General features: G+C 53.8%; 1 protein-coding gene across 1 annotated transcript in view; it reads right to left on the reverse strand.

Moving 5' to 3' along the window:
* Positions 1-1,150: 1,150 nt before the first annotated feature.
* The window catches only part of ARHGAP23 (Rho GTPase activating protein 23), a 71,193-nt gene continuing 50,403 nt past the window's right edge, over positions 1,151-21,940 (reverse strand). The window contains exons 17-24 of the mRNA XM_065897633.1: positions 20,329-20,407; positions 18,076-18,149; positions 17,762-17,851; positions 16,617-16,742; positions 9,470-9,511; positions 8,812-8,908; positions 6,709-6,740; positions 1,151-2,194 (exon numbers count right to left, since the gene is read on the reverse strand). Coding sequence (XP_065753705.1) covers positions 1,151-2,194; positions 6,709-6,740; positions 8,812-8,908; positions 9,470-9,511; positions 16,617-16,742; positions 17,762-17,851; positions 18,076-18,149; positions 20,329-20,407 — 1,584 coding nt within the window. The remainder of the gene's footprint in view (positions 2,195-6,708; positions 6,741-8,811; positions 8,909-9,469; positions 9,512-16,616; positions 16,743-17,761; positions 17,852-18,075; positions 18,150-20,328; positions 20,408-21,940) is intronic.

Consider the following 21,940-nt stretch of genomic DNA (forward strand, 5'->3'; position numbering starts at 1 on the left):
AGAAGAGGGGGCTGGGTCCCACCCACCCTTCCAAAAGGAGCAGCCCGGCTGAGAGCTCATCAATCAGTGTGTCCGCATGCGCGCGCGCACGCGCGTGCGTGTGTGTTGGGTGGGGGGAGAGAGAGACAGACAGACACCAGGGATGTTTTCTACGCCCCCTCCTAAAGGGAAGAAGGTTCGGGCCTGTGTGCCTCAGCTATGGAAGGAGCAGGCACACAGCTGGAAGAACAAATAGAGGGGCAAGAGGTCTAGCAGGGGTGACCGTGGACCCTCCCCAAACCGTCTGGGGAACAGGCAGGTTCCCGTGGTCAAACCGCTTGGGGAGTGTGATTTAGAGATTGGAAAAAGGTGGTGGTGGGGGAATAACCCTGGTGAGTCTCAGTCCTGCCTCTTGAGAAGGTTGAGAAGTCCCAACCCCCTTCCCTGGCGCTGACAAGCAGCAGCGGGGCAGGATCCCTGTGTGCGCCGAAGGCAGGGAGCCCCGGTGGGAGCTGGGTTTGAAGGGGGCAGGAGTGGCAGAAGTTGCTACTGGGAACACTTTGGGACAGTGACTACACACACTCGCACACACCACGCCCCCCCCCCATGGACACCACCACCCTGCACCTCCTCTCCCCAGACATACATACACAACCGCCCTCCCTTAGCTGGCAGCTAGGAGCTAATTGCGGGGAGGTGGGCAGAGGAAAGGAGTGAAGAGCCAGCATCACCCAGTGTCTTTTCTTTAGTCTGAGGCTGGGGGGGGGGTCCCTATCCACACCCCATGGCCGACAAGGGTCCCTAAGTGCAGACACAAAGGCCCAGAAGGGCACACTCTGTCACTTACCCAAGGGACAGAGAACCGCCCCAGGAGCCCTGCCCAGAGCCTCAGCAGCCTAGCCCCTCTCCGTCTCCTCAGCCCCGGAGCCCCCCTCCCTCCCACTCCCACTCTGCGTCCAGTCCCGTCTTCTCTGCCCGCCCCCTAGCAATTCCAGCGCACAAACCAGAGACACGGCCTCAGCGCCTCCCACTTGCACCCGGATGCTCCCAGGGGCAACAAGGCGGGGCGGAGGTGCAAGCAGAGGCGATTCCTGGGAAACCAAGGGGCTCCGGGTGGGTCAAAGGGGCGCTCGGCGCGGAGGTGGGGGAAGGGGGGTGGAGGGAGGGGCGGTCACAGACACTGATGGAGGCGGGAGGCGGCCGAGCGGCGCGGGGGCTGGCTCTGCAGGGCCCCCGGCTCCCCGGGCGCGGGCGGCAACGAGGCGGCGGTCGACGGGACCCGCGCCTTGGTGGACTCCAGGCTGCTGAGGCCCGAGTCCTTGTTGTCACTGTGCGCCCGCGGGCCCACGGGCTCCGGGGGGCCCCCTCCGCCCAGCTCCTTCCACTCGTTGAAGTTGAGATCGGTCATTGGGCTCTGCACCACCACCGTGTGGCGGCGCCAGCTGCTCCGGCGCCGCCGCGTCTCGGGAGACAGCGGCCGCCTCAGCCGCACCGGCAGCATGTCGTCTGCGGTGCCGCGGAGGCGCAGCCGCAGCGCCTCGAGGCGCGAGGGCCGCGAGCCCAGCGCCGCCGCCGCCGCCGCCGCCAGGGCCGCCGGGGGACGCAGCGACTCCTGGCTGCTGGACGAGGCGGAGCCCGGCAGCCCGACGGCCGCGCCCGCGCCCGCGCCCTCGCCGTCCGCTCGGCTCCGGGCCAGGCGGCGCCGCGCCAGGGTGTCGCCGGGCATCAGGTGGTGCGAGCTGAACGAGGGCTGGCGCTCCGGGAGCCCCCCGGGCCCCGCGCCGCCCTCCGTGTCCGTCTCCACGTGGCTAAGCTCGCTGCGCTCGTCGTCCGCCTCGTCCCCCGCGCCCGCTCGCCGGCCCCCGGCGCCCGAGCACACGCTGCGGTCCATGGTGGACAGGGTGGAGTAGCCCGAGACGATGGAGCGCGTGTCCGCGGCCGGCCGCTCCTCCAGCGCCGCCGGGGGGCTGAGGCGCCCGGGGGCCTCGGGGGCGGCGGCGCCCGGCCGCTGCCCCTCCGGCCGGTCCTGGGCCCCAGGCGCCGGCGCCCCCGCCCCCGCCTCGGGCTTGTGCGCCTCCTGCTCCGAGTCGTCGTCCGTGCTGCTGCCCAGCCCCCGCGCCTCCCGCCGCTTCTTCCTCTTGCGGTTGACCGCCGAGATGAAGGAGATCGCCAGCATCTCCCGGGAGTACGGCTCCTTCTTGCGGGCCCACGAGCCCTGTGCGGGAGACAGGTCAGTGTGCTGGGGGCGCCCGGAGAGCCTCAGCGCCCTCCAACGTCCCACCCCTACACCCCAACACCACAGCACCCAATCTTAACAGGTCCAAGCCCAGCACTCTCACGTCCGCTGTTCCTCCTGGACGGCTGTCCCAACTGGAGTGTCACTATGCACTCTAGAGACTACCCCTCTGCGCCCCCCTCAATCCTGAAGCCTCCTCGGCACCTCGTCCGGTCTTAATCCAGGCCCTCAGCTCTTTCCTGCGAGCTGGGGGCTGGTTTCTCACCTCGCCCCAACTTTCAATCCATTCTCTACATCCAGTGCTGCATAAATCCTTTTAGACACAGCTCTCCTAATAATAGACTCGCAACAGCGAATGACACTTGACAGTTTGAACCCATTTCACATATACTATTCTGGGTTATAATACCAGAGCCTGCAGGGACCTTTCTCGGACCACAGCTCCTCCCTCCCTCCCTCGCCTGCCACTCACTCACCTGGGAAACCTGACTTTCCACCTACTCAGTAGGTACAGGCCTCTCCAGGGCAACCCGCCCAAGCTCATTTCCTTTCCCACCGCACCCCATGCCATTTCCACCGTCCCATCAGCGCCCCACCCTGACAATCCCCAACCCCAGATCAATCCAACCACCAGCTCTGTTGCCAAAAGTGGCTTAAAAATCCTGTACAATCCGATGATTTGGATTGAAGCCGCTCCCAAACTGTGATTTACAGCCCCACGGTGGGCAGCTTTCAGCCACTGCTCTCATTGCTGAGCCCCGTGGGTGTTTTTTGGTCCTGGCCTTCCATGATCGCCCAGCAGAGCCCAAGCTGCCCATCACTGCCTCCTCCGACCTGGCTTTTAATCCTTTCTGGCCTCTCCTCTCTTGGGAGGCTCTTCTTCCTCCTCTTACTCTTAAGAAGCCGTGTTCCCAGGGCTCTGTTCTCAGCCTCTGTCCTCTCTCCCTGGGGACATCCTGCTCCCGACGTCTCCCTTGGCCAACACCAAACTCTGTCTCTTGAGCTCCAGAACTCTTCTTCCAGCTGAATCTGTCGCTACCAAGGTGTCTGCCAGCACCTGAAGCTCACCTGTCTGGAACCACGTTATGCCCCTACCCCTGCCCCAAACTACCTGCATTCATGTCCCCAGCTCAGGGTGATTTCTCTGCCTCCTCCCTCTTCCCTCCTCATCATCCTCTGTTCAGAGGCTCACTCTGCATTTTCTGGGCCCTTCTGCCCTCTCCTAATAGAACTCCCTGCCTCCACCCTAGCCTCACTCCAGCCCTTCCTCCTCAGGAGCCCTTAGTCCTTCTAAGGCAAGGCAGGAATCTAATCGCCTCCAGACTCTGCAGGACCCCACCCCCACCAGGATAAAGCACAGACACAGGGCCCTTCACAACCTGCCTAGTGCCCCCCCCTGCCCCCACACAGCCTTCACTCTGGCGATGCTGCCCTCCGATCCCTCCCTCGATAGGACTAGCATTGGCAGCCCTTAGTCCCACCCCACCCCCCCACCCTATTTATGGGATGAGCTCTTACTCCCTCTACGAGGCCCAGCTCAAACACGGCATTCTCTATACAGCAACCTCCCACCCAGCTCTCCCTTTGGCTGATCTGGGAAATCTCTTCTCTTCTCATAGGCCTTTGAAACTACACATACACCAGCTCTTCTCATAGCTTTGTTTCCATATCATCTATTATCAAACCCTGAGTTCTCTGAGGGCAAGGTCAGTGGCTTATTTGTGTTTGCATCCATGACTCCTGGTACAGTGCCTGTCACGTTAACAGGCACTTGAGAAATGCTAAGTGAATGGGGTGAATGGGGTCCCCTGAACATAAAAAGCCCTATAGAAACGGATGCTGGGACTGGTCCCCAGCTGGGCTGAAATGACCTGCCCTTGCATCCCTTCTCACAGGTCACCTCCTGATTCAGCTGCAGTGTAACCGGCACACCTCGGAGACACTGCAGGCTCAGTTCCAGACTACAGGAATAAGGCAAATACTGCAGTGAAGCGAGTCACCTGAATTTTTTTGTTTCCCGGAGCATATAAAAGTTACGCGTACACTGTAGTCTGTTCAGCGTGTGCTAGCATTATGGCTAAAAAAAAGTACAGCCTTTAATTTAAAAATACCTTATTGCTGGGCTTCCCTGGTGGTACAGTGGTTGGGAGTCCGCCTGCCAAGGCAGGGGACACAGGTTCAAGCCCTGGTCCAGGAGGATTCCCCCATGCCACGGAGCGACTAAGCCTGTGTGCCACAACTACTGAGCCTGCGAGCCACAACTACTGAAGCCCACGTGCCTAGAGCCCGTGCTCCACAACAAGAGAAGCCACCGCAATGAGAAGCCCGCGCACAGCAATGAAGAGTAGCCCCTGCTCGCTGCAACTAGAGAAAAGCCAGCACGCGGCATCGAAGATCCAACGCAGCCAAAAATAAAATAAAATAAATTTATTAAAACAATACTTTATTGCTACAGAATACCATTATCTGAGCCTTCAGGGAGTTGTAATGTTTTGCAATAGTAACATCAAAGTTCACTGATCACAGATCACCGTAACGAATATAATTATCATGAAAAGGTTGAAATATCGCAAGAATTATCAAAAACGTGACACAGACATGAAGTGAGCAAATACTGTTGGAAAAATGGTGCCAAGAGACTTGCTCAACATAGGGTGGCCACAAACCTTCAATTTGTTTTAAAAAAAAATGCGGTATCTGTGAAGCACGATAAAGGAAAGCGCAAGAAAACGCGGTGTGTTTGTAGTGGATGGAGACATAGAGCTGCCTCCCGTGGCCACGGCACTCTCTCACATCAGTTAGTTTTGAGAAAGCTGGAGCCTGTCAGCGATTCAGGATTCACAGGCGTGCAGCTCCTGGGCTGTGTCTGCCCACACAGCACGACTCCAGAAGGCACCACCTGCAGCACTGCTATGACCAGCGTGAGGCACATGGTGGCCAGCACCGCTTTCTGCCTCTGCTCTCTGAGAGACTTGAGAGGCCGCTGGGATCATCTGATCAAATTACCCTCTCATCCTAGCTAGTTACAGAAGCAACGAGGTCAGAATGGTCACTTTCAGGGAATGCAGAGGTCAGCAGGTTCACATAAAGGTTGAGGGGTCAGTCCAGGAGAGGCTACAGGAAACCAGGGGTCTAGCACGAGCAAGGGGTGGAGGTGATCAGGAGCTAGATTCAGGTCACTATAATGAACTTGCTCCCCGCCACAGCAGTCTTGTGATGGAGTGAGCTCCCCATCACCAGAGGTGTGCAGGCAGAGGCTCTATGGAGAGGTTACAGGGGTCCTCTGCACCAGACTAGAGCAGCCTTCTTTCTGTCCAGTGCTTTCATCTGACACATAATGAGCTAATGAGCACCTGCTTGGTGTCAGGCACACTGATCTCACTGGGACTCAGCCAGTGCTTAGAGATCCAGAGAGAAATGAGCCCAGTTTGACCAGCCAACATTTAGTTGACTCCACTACTACGGACAGAACTGTTCCCCCATCAAATTCATATGACGAAGCCCTAACCCCCAATGTGATAGTATTTGGGGTCTTTGGGAGGTAATTAGGTTTAGATGAGGTCATGAGGGTGGGGCCCTCATGGTGGAATTAGTGCCCTTACAAGAAGAGACACCAGAGAGCTTGCTGTTTCTCTCGCATGCATGCTCGGTTTCTGCTTGCCACATGAGGACACAGTGAGAAGGCAGCCGTCTACAAGCCAGGAAGAGCGCTTCCACCAGAAACTGACCATGCTAACATCTTGATCTTGGACTTCTAGCCTCCAGAACTGTGAGAAAATAAATTTCTGTTGTTCTAAGCCACCCAGTCTATAGTATTTTGTTATGGCAGCCTGAGCTGATTAAGCCACACTCCTGGCCTTTGGGCTGCCTGGGGCAGGCATCCTGGCCTTACTGGTTCCGTCTCACAGGGCAGGCTCTGGAGCAAGCAACTCACTGCCTGTGAGACCTGGTTCAAAGAACCGGCTTGGGTTTCATTGTTTTCAATTTCATTGATTTCTGTTCTTATCTTTATTATTTCCTTCTTTCTGTTGGCTTTGGGCTCTGCAAAGACCTTAAAAAATAATTACTATATCAGACATATTTGTTGTTAACCCCACATTTGAGGATAAATCTTATCCCCATAAATGGTGTGAGCAAGCTGAGGATCAGAAAGAGGTTGAGTAACTTGCCCAGTGTCCCAAAGCTACTAAGTAGTGGAGCCAGGGCTCAGACCCAGGACTGTCTGTGCTTCTAACTGCTGAGCAACACTGCCTCCAGGCCACCTAACTCCCAAGCCGGATCCTCTACTACAGCAGTTACCTCCCCAAGCACTGCCAAGGTGAGCGACTTCTCAGCTAGGTAACCTTGGACACTCGGCATTTCCCACCTTCCTTCCCAGTGACTATCAATCTTCTTCAAGGCTCCAATCACAATTCTCCCAACTCCCTTGACCAAAAAGCAAAGTGGGCTGGCTTGTACAGGGATATAACTTTCAGAATTGCCGTGGCACTTACCTTGGACTTGGCTGAACTACAGGTGGTGGAATCTATTGTTAAGAAAGGAAAGAAAAATGAAAGTTGGACTGAGCAACAGAAGACTGAGTCTTGTAAACACAATTCCCTCTCCTCAAAGGCTTCAGAAACCAGGGAGTTTGGAAACCTGAGCTCTCCCCAGATCCTGGGAGTGTGATGGGCCTCTGATGTCACTTCCTATGGGATAAGGATGGAGCAGAGACGGATGTCAGTAACCACTTCCTTTTGAGGCAGAAAGTGACATCAGGCTGCCAGCCACTGGACCCTCATTTGCTCAGGGTTAAGAGCAAGGGGAACTTTTCTTTGGCCTAGTTCCTCTCCCCTCCCCTCCTATCCCTGTTACTCTGAAGCACTGGAGAGAAAATGCCAAATATCAGATGCAGTTCACAGAAACCACAACAATGAAACACATCAAATCACAGATGCTCTGGAGAAATGGAGACCACACGGTGCACAGAGAGGTGGACGCCCTATATCCACCCTCCCCCCAACCCCACTTCCAGGCATGAGAGGGCAGAGGGACCATGTGAATGATGCCGTACAGGGCAGACAGGAAGTGGGTGGGGCAGGAAGTAGAGAGGGCTGGTGATTACAGCCTGGAAAGGTTCCACCTCCAGACCTGAGGTCAGTCGGCCCTCGTGGGGCACGGCTGCTGTTAATAATCAGTTATGAAGGGATGCGGGTCCCAGTCCCCTAATATCACTGGGGTGGAGAAGGAACCAGAAACAAGTCCTGGCAGTGCTGTCTCCAGGACTGGGGAGGGAGCAGGCCGATCCCAGGATCTCCCGGGGTCCCAGGGGGCAGTGGGCAGGTGTGGTTAATCCACGCTCTCCGGCAAGCAAGTTAGATGCCTCCTCCCCAGCCCTCCCCTGCACACAGTGAGAAGAGCAGACGGGCTAACCACACGGCAACACACACGGGGCAGGAGAGTGGCAGCAGGTGATTAGAAGAGACCGGGGGGGTCCTCTCTGCCATCCCCACCCCCCATGTCCTCTGACACCCTCCCCAGCCTGCCTCTTGCAACTAGGGGTGCTGTGGTATGCCTCTGTCAGACAGAAGCAGTCAAAATACTAAGGGCGGGTCACCCACAGGTGGTAGGAGTTAGTGGCTCGAGCCAAGAAGGGACTGGCCGTTCCTTTGGCCCTGGACGACTCCGCTATGATAAGGCCAGAGGCCTGGAAGCAGGACTTAAGGGGCTGAGTAGCCAGGGGCTCTGATTTCGGAAGCAGGAAGAGCCAGCCCTTGGAGGCGGCTGAGGCAGGAGCTATAGATATACAGAGGCTTCCAGGGTAGCATCCCTGGTGTCCGGAGACGCTGGGTCCCACTACCAGCAAGCCTCCCCGACCCAGATAACCAGAAGTGGCCGAACTCGGCAGAGAGAAAGCCACAGAGCGTGAGGGACTGCAGGAGGGCAGCCATGCAGTGCCCAGACTTCCTGGCAAGAGGAGCCAGACATGGCTCCAACAAGTGCCTCCTTCCTCCTGAGAAGGGGCTTCTGGATGGGACGTCGGTGGGGGTAAGTTGTTAACAACTGTGGGTAACTGGCATGTCAGGGTGAGGGCCTCATGGCCCCGGACCGTCCTGCCTGCCCCTCGTGCCTGCCCAGCCTTCTTATAATCACCCGCCACTGTTAGTGACCGAGGCCGCGATGCCACACTATACCCGTTAAATCTCCAACAGGTCCGCTGGAGGAGGGAAGGGGAGGAGGAGAGAAGGGGCAGGATCCAGGGGATAGGGGGAGAGCACAGGGAGAAGAGGGAGGAGGGGCGGAGGGGTGCAAGGAGAAAAGGAAGAAAAATTAAAAAGAGGAACGTGCCCAGGACACAGCCCATGAGAAATAAAGAGCTCAGGAAAGCGATCAGTGAAAACAAAGCCCCTACCCAGCCCGGCGTGGGCACGGCTGAGTCACGGAGGAGGCGGCACACGGGCAGGCTGGGCCTCCCCAGAGAGGCAGAAGGCCCCACCACAGCCCAGTCCAGCGGCGCGGGCAGGAGCAGGGAAGCTGGGCCCCTGGCCAGCCATCTGGGACCCTCGGGAATGCAGATCCCACCCCCTCTCCACCCCTTCCCAGGCCCCTGCTCTCACCTGAGCCTGGCTCACCAGGGGGCACTGTCCTGCCAATGTTAGGCAGGAGGTACTCGATGTTTGGCACTGACTGAGGCTCCCTGTCGTCCACAGGGGTCTGCAAACAGAAGGAGGGTCAGCCAGCACAGCCTCAGTTGTCTGACTGCAGACCCGACAGAACGGGGAACCCTGAGGACAGGGTGCAGGTCTCCTCCATCAGACCGGGGCTCACCCGTGCAGGGAACGTCTCCTTCATCAGCCAGGCGCTCGAGTGCAGGTCCTACGTGTCCCCCATTAGACTGTTTTGTGCCCTCCCCCCCACACACCTTGGCTGAACCCTAAAGGCCGGAGCTGTGACTCCCTCATCAGACTGGACCTTCCTAAGCCCTCTATCCTCCTCGTAAGATTGGAGGACAGGGTCTGCCTTTGCTACTGGACTAAGTTTCCTTAGGGCAAGGCCTCTATCTCCCCCTCAGACTGGGGCTCATGAAGGTGAGGACTGTTGTCTCCCATCAGATTGGAGGCTCCGGAGGAGAGGGCTTATGTTCCTTCCATCAGACTGGGATGTCCCAAGGGCAGGGACCTTCCCCTGCTTCAGTCTTGCTGCCCACCCCTCCCACCTGGGACGAGGGCCCACCATCGACCAGACCCCACCCCACGGGCCCTCTGCATCACTCACTCTCTCTCCCTTGTCCTCGTTGTCGCTGAAGAACCAGTCTGACTGCAGAGGAGACAAAAGGAAGTGATGGAATCAGCGTGGGAAGGAGCTGAGGGAAGACAGGGAGACACGGGCTCCCAACCTGCTCAGTTCAGAGGACCCACTCAAGCACACCTGTTGGAAAAGTCTGGACCCCAGTGTGGAAAGGAAATGCAGCCTGGAGTGGGAGAAGGCCTGAGCACAGATGGCTGGCTGGCTCAGGGAGAGCTGCTTTGCCTGTTTTTCACTAAACACAGTCCCCTGCACGTCACCTGAAGCGAGGGGGCAGCAGCGCCATCTAGTGCCAGCCAGGTCCACTGCGGGGACAAGGCCAGCCGCGGTGGCTGTAGCTGCATGTACCATGACACCAGCCTAGGCTCCACACTGACAACAGGGGTGGAACCCCCCCACCCCCCCGGAAAAGGCAAGTGCCTAGAGGGAGGTGTTAGGAGGTTCCCTGAGGGGCAGGCAGGCAAGGTTTTCTCATAGATGCCAAACAGAATAGAAAATAAAGTAATAATCCCACTCAGATATATTTTGTGAAATTTGAGAATCTTGAAGATAAAACTCTAAAAGTTGGGCTTCCCTGGTGGCGCAGTGGTTGAGAGTCCGCCTGCCGATGCAGGGGACACGGGTTCGTACCCCGGTCCGGGAGGATCCCACATGCCGTGGAGCGGCTAGGCCCGTGAGCGCGTCCGGAGCCTGTGCTCCACAGCGGGAGAGGCCGCAGTAGTGAGAGGCCCGCGTACCGCAAAAAAAAAACAAAACCCTCTAACTCTAAAAGTTTTCTGAGGAACAAAAACAGATTGCTTACACGTGAGCAAGTATCAGCTTTAACCAGGACTTTCAGCAGCAACAGACACAAGAAGACAAGGAAGTAATATTTTTGATGTGCTTCTGAACTACAAGTGCTGGGATTTTCTGAACTACAAGTGCTGGGATTTTGAACCTAGAACTTTATACCTTGCTAATCTCTCATTTAAATTTGAGTGTGAAATAAAGCTATTCTAAGACGTCAGAAAGTTTGCTACACAAAGACTATCTTAACCGAGTACATGAGCAAGTAAAGAAATGAATCCAGGATGGAACAAGAAGTTCTAAGAAGTAAGGATGGATAATAGCGTAGAAAAGTCAACTGTTATCAAACTAAGCAATGATGCACACACACACATGTACAAACACAGACAAAGTATACCCATGACAATCTGGAATTCAAATTCAGAGGGAGAAACCAGTGACAGGTGAAAGTACACTAAGGTACTTGGCTTTTAGATGTGGTGGAAGGAAGATGTGGATACTGATAAGCTCTAGAAATTGATAGGAAAAATTAAACGTAACTACAGGCTTTTGCAATTGTATCATTCAACGTAAGTATGGGTTTTATAAATTATGTAAGTTTTATATCAGGAAAATAAAATGAACCCATCCAAAGCAAGGTAGAAAAGACCAAAAAAAGGAAATAAAATGAAAATGTAGTAAACAGAAAATGACATTTAAGATGGCAGAAATAAGCCCTGACAGGGACTTCCCTGGGGGCGCAGTGGTTAAGAATCTGCCTGCCTATGCAGGGGACACGGGTTCGGGCCCTGGTCTGGAAAGAACCCACATGCCTCAGAGCAACTAAGCCCGTGCACCACAACTACTGAGCCTGCACTCTAGAGCCCGTGAGCCACAACTACTGAGCCCATGCGCCACAACTACTGAAGCCCGTGTGCCTAGAGCCCATGCTCCGCAACAAGAGAAGCCACCGCAATGAGAAGTCCATGCACCACAACAAAGAGTAGCCCCCGCTCGACGCAACTAGAGAAAACCTGTGTGCGGCAACAAATGCAATGCGGCCAAAAATTAAATAAATAAATAAGTCCTGACAGTACAGAAATTACAGAAAAGTAAATGAGCTAAGCTCACTAACTGAAAGTTAAAACACACAGAATGTTATATATATTTAAGGATATCCTTATACTTAAAATTAGCATCTAGAAGGTGGATTGAAAATACACACATTAACCTATCAGAGTGGTAATTATTGGGGGGTGGGCAGAGTGGGCTTTGGAATGAGGCGGGGAAACAAGGAGACTTGCAAGGTTGATTATGACCTTGGGCCATGAACCTCAATTATTATTCATCATGATCAGGCATATGATTAACTCAAATAAGACAGAAGAGAAACAAGAGACAGAAGAGAAAAGAGAGATAGAGGATGAGGGAGAAATGCAGGATCTGGGGTCAGCTTCGGGCTCAAGTCCACATCGGGTAAATTACCTCTCTATTTACTTATCTTTAAAATGGGCATAATGTATGAGTATCTACTTCTAAAACTGTGGTGAAGATTAAAATAAAATACCATATGGCTGTTATCTAAAAGACAGGAAATAAATAACAAGTGTTGGCAAGGATGTGGAGAAAAGGAAACCCTCCTACGCTGTTGGTGGGAATGTAAATTGGTGCAGCCACTATGGAAAACAGTATGGAGGGTCCTCAAAAAATTAAAAATAGAACTACCATATGACCCAGCGAATCCACTTCTGGGTATTTATCTGAAGGAAACAAAAACACTAACTTGAAAACATACATGCGTCCCCATGTTCGTTGCGGCATTATTCACCATAGCCAAGACATGGGTGCAACCTAAGTGTCCATCGATGGATGAAGAAAATGTGCATATACTGTATGTGTGTGTATACACAGACACACACACACACACACACACACACACACACACACATATGCAGTAGAATATTATTCAACAATTTAAAAAAGGAAATCGGGCTTCCCTAGTGACGCAGTGGTTGAGAATCCGCCTGCCGATGCAGGGGACGCGGATTCATGCCCCGGTCCGGGAGGATCCCACATGCCGCAGAGCGGCTGGGCCCGTGAGCCATGGCCGCTGAGCCTGTGCATCCGGAGCCTGTGCTCCGCAACGGGAGAGGCCACAACACTGAGAGGCCCCCATACCGCAAAAAAAAAAAGGAGATCTTGCCATTTGCAACAACGTGGATGAAACTTGAGGGCATTATGCTAAAGTGAAACGACAGAGAGAGACAAACACTGTATGATCTCACTTATATGTGGCATAAGAAACCCCCAAATTATCCGAGTTCATAGATGCAGACAACAGACTGGTGGTTGCCAGAGGTGAGGGGGTGGAGGGTGGTTGAGATGAGTGAAGGCAGTCAAAAGGTACAAACTCCCAGTTATAAAATGAGCAAGTCCTGGGGATGCAATGTGCATCATGGTGACTATAGCTAATAACACTACTGTATATTTGAAAGTTTCAAAGAGAGTAGATCTTGAACGTTCTCATCACAAGAAAAAAGAACTTGTCACTGTGTGTGGTGATGGATGTTAACTAGACTTACTGTGCTGATCACTTCACAATCTATACAAATATCGAATCATTATGTTATACACCTGAAACTAATATAATGTTGTATGTCAATTACATCTCAATTTAAAAAACAAAAAAGAAATACCATATGTAAAACATTTAGTACAACACATTAATGTATAATAAATGTTAGCTCTTTTTTTTTTTTTTTTTTTTTTTTTTGCGGTACGCGGGCCTCTCACTGCTGTGGCCTCTCCCGCCGCGAAGCACAGGCTCCGGACGCTCAGGCTCAGCGGCCATGGCTCACGGGCCCAGCCGCTCCACGGCGTGTGGGATCTTCCTGGACCGGGGCATGAACCCGGGCCCCCTGCATCGGCAGGCGGACTCTCAACCACTGCGCCACCAGGGAAGCCCCATGTTAGCTATTATTAATAAAAGGTGCAGTCCCCGGAGACAGGCTGACCAGAGGGAGCCCTAAGAAGCCAGCCTCTAACTCGGGTTTGAGGGAACCTAAAAGTGCTCTGTGAACCTGGAAGTCTACAGGAAGCTTCCGGGTGGCCCATGGTTCTCTGGAAGAGTTCATGCTAGCTCATGCCACCCTGCTTTTGCCCATGCTGTTCCCTCTGCCTGGAACATTCGTTCTCCCTTCTCTGCCTGGCTAAATTCTTTGTGTCTTTCAAAAACTCCCTGACTATAGTCCCAGCTCTACGCCCAGGGCTGGGTTGGGTCTTTCCACGGGGCTTCCCTGGACATAGCCCAGAGCATGAAGAAGTGATGTCTTCAGAGCAGGGCCTGAGTTCCATTCATCTCTGTGTTCCCAGCACCTGCGTTTGTATCTGGCATGGAATGACGATGTTGGTGGTGGTGGTGATGATGATAGTTAACTTTTTTTTTTGGGGGGGGGGGATGGCACGCCGTGCAGCTTGTGGAATCTTAGTTCCCCAACCAGGGATCGAACCTGGGCCCCTGGCAGTGAGAGTGTGGAGTCCTAACCACTGGACCGCCAAGTAATTCCAAGAGCTAACTCTTATATAACACGACCTAACCAGGCACCATTTTAAGTGCCTTACAGATAACAACTCATGCAACCCTCACAATAACATTGTGGGGTAAGTACTATTATTATCTCTACTTTACAGGTGAGGAAATGGAGGCACAAAAAGAATAAGTACTTGTCCAGGGTCCCACAGCATATAAGGAGCAGAGCCAGGGTTCAATCTCAGGCAGGCTGGCTCCAGAGGCAGTGCCCTGAACCTCTACACCGGTGCTTCTCAACTGGGGCGACTCTGCCCGCCGAGGGGGCATTTGGCAATGTCCTGAGACATTTTCAATTGTCACAAGTGGAGGGATGCTCCTGGTATCTGGCCGAGATGCCGCTAAACATGCTATAAGCCACAGGACAGCCCCCAACAAAGAAGAATGCTCTGGCCCCAAAGGTCACTAGTGCCAGGCTGAGAAATCCCAGGGTACACGTGGTAGGAGTCAGCACGTTTGCCGAGTGAATAAATGAACAAATGCCTTGGCACGGTCTTCGTTTGGGTTCCAGCTGACTTAGTAAACGTGAGTGTGGGCTGGCTGCTGACTTACTGATGGGCAGCTGAACAGCCGGGTTGGCTCATCTCCACTCTGCCATTAACTTGCTGTGTGACCCCGGGCAAGTCACTGCTCCTCTTTATGCCTCAGTATCCACCCTCTGTACAAGGCAAGGTCAGCTCTGCTGCCTTAAGGCCCCTTCCAGCTCTGCTGTCCAAGAGTTCCACAGAAACCAGGAGTCCTAGGCAGGGGGGCCAGGTGATGGTTGCAGCTGAAACTCCCAGCAGGAGGTCATGTCGCCCATGAACTCCAACCGTCCACTGAGTGGCCAGGGGTTCAGAGCCAGAGCCAGAGCAGTCTCTGTCACAAGTCCCACCCTGCCTGAGCTCGTGACTACACTGATCCCTGGCTGTATACAGAGCCTCTTAGGTGGGCGGGCTCAGTGGGCTCAATGTGAATTGAGGGGGTAACTCATTCCCTTGACAATAGTCCAGGGCTGGTTATGTTCTTATGCCAAGGGGGCAGAGAATGGAGGGTTGCACGCTCAGTTAGTTCCCAGGAAGGAATCCCTCAGTGGGAAAGCCCAGACTGGCAATGACCTCAACAGCAATTCATTCATTCATTCATTCAACAAACACTGAGTGTTCGCCATGTGCCAGGCTCTAGGCTTGGTGCTGGGATTACACGTATGAAGGAGACTGATATGCTCCATATCCCCCGACCCTGCCCAGACAAGGAGCCGCTGTTGGCTGGGGACTTCCCCCGGGACCCTAAGGGAGGGTAAGTAGACACACTTTGGGCCTTCCTTCTCCCTGAAGACTGCTGTTCCTGACATCCCAGCTGACCACAGGCCTTGGGCTTCCTGGGACTTCACTAGGAGCCTCTCTTTCCCACTGCCCCCTGCCCCCACCACAAAGCATACACTCATGGGGACCCCGACGGCTCCCTGTTGGTTTGGGGAGCTGAACTTTTCCAAGAGAGATAGGCTTCCCCAGACCAAGGCCACATCAGGATCCCTGACATTGCTCACCAGCCCTGGCCTCCCCGACAGCTCTGGAGTGGGCCTCCGGGCTGGTGGTCCCAATGTTAGATTGCGAACAGGCCTCGACATACCCTCTTATGGCTCAGGGCCCTGACACGTGGTGAAGGAAGGAAACAAACAGACAAGGCCAGCCAGCATGACCAAAGTCCACCCATGGCCTCACTTAGCTAACTCTGACCAATCTCCCTCACTCCAAAGCCCCCAGGAGTCAGACCTCCCAGTTGGTTGGGGAGTAAAGCACAGGCTTTGGTCAAACAGTCCTAGCTTAAAATCCCGGGGCTGCTACTTATTAGCTGTGTGACCTCGAGCAAATCACTTTGCCTCTCTGAGTCCCCCTCATCTTGTAAGATGGGAGTAACATGACCTGGTTTCCCTTCCCTAAAGTGTCTATGAGGTGGGGGAGGCTGAGGTTTCCTTTCCCTTGACCAGCTGCCAATCTTATTTCTCCTGGCAGGAGGGTTCTGGTTCCATTCTTTGTGGACTAGACCACAGGCCACACCAAGATCTGGAAATGGAAAAATCTATGATTCATAAAAACATCCCTGAGGGCCCCAGAAGGGGGTGGTGCTGCCCTGGGTTTGGCTCTGGAAAACCAAGGTCTCCTGCGCCCTCTGCTGGCCACTCTGGGTTCTCATCCCGTGGTGGATAACAATAAGAATTCTTAGAAACACCAGGCTCTTGGGGCCTCCAGGCAGCTGTGAGGAAGGTGACCAGCCCAAGACACACTGAACATGCAGCCAGGATCCTGCCCCAGCCCATCATCCGCCCTGCGACATCCGCCTTCCCCTATCCCGGGCATCACCATTTTCTCCCTGAAGTCTCAAGTGGGCCTGCAGGGAGAGCTCTCTCCCTGCCTCTGCACCTGTCTGCCCGTTTCTGCCAGGACACCTCTTCTGGGGGCCACCTTCTGAAGGCATCCCTTCTTTCACCCCTTCTTCCCTCCAACCCGGCAGCACCTTTCCCTGACCTTCCTCCTCCCTCCGACCCTCACATGCATCTTGGAAGCTCAGGGCCTCCTGATCCTCCTGCTGGGGATGCAATATCCTGGAAAGACAGGGATTCAGGACCCATTCCCGTCTGGCCTTAAAATGCAGCCTACTGCTTCTGAAGGGCATCCACCATCTCAGCAGCATTTCATTCAGCTGCCTCATCCTTCCCTGAGCACATCCACCCAGGCAAGCGGGAGCCAGGTGCCCAGGGGGACTTGGGCCAGGGCAGCTGCTTACGTGCTGGATTAGCGTCTCTACAATCTTGTAGCGGTCAGGCATGTGGGTCACCATGTCCGCCATGTTGTCCTCGGACGTCCTCACCAGCGTCGGCCCGAAGACTAGGGCCAGGTTCCGGGGCTCCATCTGGGCAGGGGAGGGAAGCGGATGAGCGTCAACACCCCTGTGAGCTCTGACTTCCAGCACCCCAGGCCTCCCTCACTCTGGGCCCTCAGGCCCCCAGCCCGACCCCATCCTGAGCTGACTCTGGCTTAGGGGCCGGATGCCTCCTTGCTGGGCATGGAGGTGCCTGGTAAGTAGAGAACAGGCCAGCTTTCAGCCCCACTCACGCCAGTCCCGGCACTCATGGGCAGTTCCCCACCTGCACACCCACACTGTGCTTGCTCGCAGTGGGAGAAGCCAGAGTGAGGACCCATTGGAAGTTCCAAGGGTGTTTTAGGACCGGGAGGAATCCTATAGCTCCCCTCATTTCCCCCACCCCTCCACCGCAGAATCAGAAGATATAAGGGGTTTGCTTAGGAAAAGGCAACACAAGGGATCTGAGCTAGATCAGAGGACAGATCTCCATCAGACCCAGGGCTCTGAGGCTCTCTGCCTCAGAGGGAAGATCCTAAGAAATTCAGGAGATGGCTCTCCAGGGAGAAGCACAGGCCAGTATGCAGGGAAGGGGTGGGGACTGAACAACCCTTAAGAAGGAGGGCGTGGCCAGAGGGGCTTGAAATGATCTAACCTGGAGGAGCTTAGAATACGCTGAGGAGGGACTTCCCTGGTGGTGCAGTGGTTAAGAATCTGCCTGCCAGTGCAGGGGACACGGGTTCAAGCCCTGGTCTGGGGAGATCCCACACGCCGCGAAGCAACTAAGCCCGTGCGCCACAACTACTGAGCCCATGTGCCACAACTACTGAAGCCTGCGCACCTAGAGCCCGTGCTCTGCTACAAGAGAAGCCACCGCAAGGAGAAGCCTGCACACCACAACAAAGAGTAGCCCCCCGCTCGATGCAACTAGAGAAAGCCTGTGCGCAGCAACAAAGACCCAACACAGCCGAAAATAAATAAATAAATTTATTTATTTTAAAAAAAGAATACGCTGAGGAGACCCTGGTAGGCTTCCCTCCCCCACACTTCACATCAGGGCCTCCACCCACCTTGTTTTTCTCCGAGTGGTCGGCTATGGTCTTCAGATGGCTCACGAGGAATTTGAGTGTTTCATAGTAATGTCCTGGGAGATCCCGGATCTGGGTGGGAGAAAGAAGGGGCGTGGGACCAGGGTGTGATGACCTCCACCTCCCCACCACACCCCAAAGGGGCTCCGCTGCCGTATCTCAGCGGATCTGGAATCCACCCTCTAACTGCCCCTCCTCGCATAGATGGAGAAACCGAGGCCCTGAGGGGAGAAGGGCTTGCTGAGGTGCTCGCCCTGTGCAGTCTGCCCTTTGCCCAGCAGCACCCCTCTCCTCACCAGCTTCCGCAGGGTCTGCATCCGCTCCCTCGAATCTTCAATGCGATTGGCCTCGATGAAGTCATTGTATTTGTCTAGAACACAGTGAGAACTCTTTAGAGAGGTGGGCCTCCAGGCTGAGGAGGCCCTGCCGGGAGGTCAGTGTTTTGTGCCGAGGCTGTTCCAGTCTGGGGGGGACTCTGTGGCCTTGTGTTCATGTGACCAAACCCACCACGGCTGCCCTCAGGTGCGCAGCTGACCTGGGATAGCCCAGGTGTGTTTGTTTGGAAGAAATAAGATCTCAGCTGCCTACTGATCCTGGAAAAGGGGTCCCTGCCCCAGCCTCCAGGACAAGGACACCACAAGGTTGGAAGAGAAAAGAGAAGGTTACCTAGAAAGAGGAAGGGGGCTTTCGGCCTCCAAATACCCTTCCCCCTCTGTGTCAACGTTCCCCCAACTCCCTTCAGAAAAAGTCCATGGGAAACTTTAAAAAATGGGATGTGTTAAGTTTATCCTAAAATTCATCTGGAAGAATGATGAGGGAGGTTTCGCCCTGTTAGACACTGAAATATACTAAAAAGACAGCAGGGCTAAGGCAGGTGATGAAGGATCAGGACAGATAAAGGCAGCACTTCAAGTCAGTTATCTTGTTGGGAAAATAAATCCATTTCTAGCTCACATAATACACAAATAAATTCAATTGCATGACAGAGCCAAAAACAGAAGTTATTAAAATATTGGGGAAAAATAAGAAAACACTTTTATAATCATAAGGCATTCTTAAACATGAGATACAGAATCCATTAACGGTTAACAGCTTGACTGTACATAAAATAACTGTTTTCAATTTCCATACTGAAAAGTTAAAAGGCAATGGCAGACCAAGAGCAAATATTTACAAAAACTAATAAAGGGTTAATATCCATAATGTACAAAGAGCTTGTCTCCTACAAATCAATAGGAAAAAAGACCAAGAACCCAGTAGCAAAATGGGCACATAGTCTGAACGAGCAGCTACAGAGGAAACGGTACAGGCCAATAAACTAGTGAAAAGACAGTTCATCTCTTAGTAACGACAGAAATGAAAATGGTAACAATAGTGAGATGCCGTGTTCTCTCTCTCAGATCAGCAAAAGTTTAAAATATTAATAACATCCAGTGCCGATGGGGATGTGAGGAAGCAAAATCTCTTACGCTGCTACTGGGAGTGTGAACTAGGGCCGCCTCCCCAGAGTACAACTTGACTTTAGCTTTCAAAATGTTTTCCAGGACTTTAACCCAGCAATTCCATGTCTACGAATCCACCTCCGGGACCCTGGTCCAGGTGTACAGGAACGTAGGCAAGGAAAGTCACTGTAACACGTTTCGAAATAGCAAAAATGCGAAGACAACCTAAATAGCTAGCAGTAGGGGAGTGATTAGACAAATTACAGTCTATTCAGCCTAGGAAAAACTATGTGGTTGATTTAAAAGAAGAATGAGGTAGAGCTCTTTGTACTGACACAAGTGAATCTCAAAATTATAAGCCTCCTTCTGTTAAGAACTCAAGCAGTGGTGTGCTGGAGCCGCTCGCCCGCATGGGCTTCTGACAACCAGCTGTGTTTGGCTTTCATGTTGGTGACAGCAAATTGGGAGCTTGAAATCAGCCGTGGTGGGAGTATTTATACCACGGAAACTGGAAAATGCTACACATCACGGCTTTTTTCCCTTGAGAGCCAGATGTGAAACATTTACCAGCGCGCCACTGAACCCGCCCATCTTCAAGCCCTACATATGCGAGTGTGTCTTTGTCACACGTGTAAGAGGGTCTGGAAGGAAACGCAACGCACTGTTAATAAGTAAGCAGCTCAGCAAATGGTCAAGAGCTGGGCTCTGGAGCCAGATGCCTGGGGCTGAACCCTGGCTCTGACACTTACAACCTCTGTGACCTTGGGCAAGTCACTTAACCTCTCTGTGCCATAGTTTCCTCATCTATAGAGGGGAAATAATAGTACCTACCTCATGGAGTTGTAGGGAGTGGTGCCTGGCACATAGTAAATGCTCAGAAAGTGTGAGGATAACCTCTGCGGACAGGGAATGGGAGGATGACGGGGACCCTTGTGTTTACTTGATTCATATCTGTACTACCTACGTTTTTTACAAGCATGTGCTTCTTTTGTATTAAAACAAAAACCCCAAAAGTAAAACCAACACACCCAATTTAAAAAGTGGTCAGGATGCAACCTAGACAGGTATTCCCTCCTCCTCCCGTCTTCCACTTCCACCCCTACTCACCGTCGGTGAAGAGAGGCTCAGGGAGCTTTCGGAAGAAGGACTTGAGCAGGCTGCTGATCACGTTGAGGTCTTGCCAGCGCTGGGGAGGGGCAATGACATCAGGCCACAGGTAGGGCCCTGCCCAGGTGCCCAAACCTCCACGCCCCCAGGTTCAGAGCCAGCCAGGCCCCGCCCAGATGCCCACACCTCCATGCCTGTCCAGCCCTAGAGCCCAGTCCAGCCCGGCTTGGGCCCTCCCTGGGACCCACTCATAGCCAGCTCTCCCCAGACCAGGACTGACTCATCACAGTAGAAGAGAGTCCCCAGCTAGGTCCTAGCCCCTCCACCACCTGGCCCCAGCACCCCCCTGCTCCAGCCAGCCCAGTGGGCTCGGACATTTGTCCACGCAGAGAAAGAAGCAGGTCCCTTCCCTGGTGCAGGCACTGTGGGGGACAGAGGTGAGCAAAACCCGTCCCCGCACGAGCCTGCCCACTGGACCTCCATTAGGCCTGCTGGTGCCAACTCCTGCTTCCCAGCGCCCCCCACTTAGGGGAGTCATCCCGGACCCCTCTCCTCATCCACGACACAGCTCACGTTCATGCCTGGTGGCTTCCTGTCTCAGGCCCTTTGCACTGGCTGGTTCCCTCCACTAGAACTCGCCTCCCCCTGCCCTTCACATGACTGGCTCGTCCCGAATCTAAACATCTTCGGAGAGGCCTCCCCCGACCCGACCATCGCGGCACTGCCGCCGTCTGTAGCACAGCCCTGACTTTTCTTCCTTCTGTGGCACTTACCGCAGTGGATCATTCCTGTATGCGTTAGTTTCCTTGTTCCTGCCTGGCGGATCTGTAAGCCACATGAGGGGCAGGGATCCTGTCTGTTTTATTCCCACTGCGCTCCTATCACCTAGCCAGCCCTATTAGCCTGGCACTTAAATGGTCTAAATCATGAATTCTCAACCAGGGCGACTCAGCCCCCAGGGACGTTTAGCAGTGTGTGGAACCGTTTGGTTTTCACAAGCGGGGGGGTGCCACTGGCATCTAGTGGACAGAGGCCAGGGATACTTCTAAACTTCCTCCAGTGCACAGGATAACCTCCCACAAAAAAGAATTATTCTGCCCAAAGGGTCAAGGTTGAGAAATCTGATCTAAATAAATGGTTGTTGAATACAAGAATGAATAAAAGAATGGCCGGCTCAGTGTCTCTCCTGTCCACCAGGGGGCACCATCAGCCTGCACAAAGTCAAGGATAACTCCCTTGAAAGGAACTGCTCAGAATAACTCATGTCCAGAAAGCAACAGAATACCCCCAACAAAGACACACAACTCAACAATATACACACTCATTACCACGGGTCCACAACTTAATGCCAAACCATCCACAGGCTCGATGGTACGCTTAACTTCTAGCACTCCCCGTGACAAATGACACAAACTGATGTCTGAGACAAAATCACACACCCAACACACACGGCACGGCCCCACCCTGGTCCCTCTTCTCCCTGGATGAGGCCCAGCTCATGTGCGCACCCAGTGTGGGCTCCTGCCCACCTCCCTCCACTGCCTCCTGGCCCTCATGTGTAGGCTCTTCTCATCTCCCAGCTGCCAAACCCAAGGCCTTGCCCTGTCCTTCT

The sequence above is a fragment of the Phocoena phocoena genome, chromosome 19, assembly GCF_963924675.1.
Source record: "Phocoena phocoena chromosome 19, mPhoPho1.1, whole genome shotgun sequence".
Taxonomy (NCBI): domain Eukaryota; kingdom Metazoa; phylum Chordata; class Mammalia; order Artiodactyla; family Phocoenidae; genus Phocoena; species Phocoena phocoena.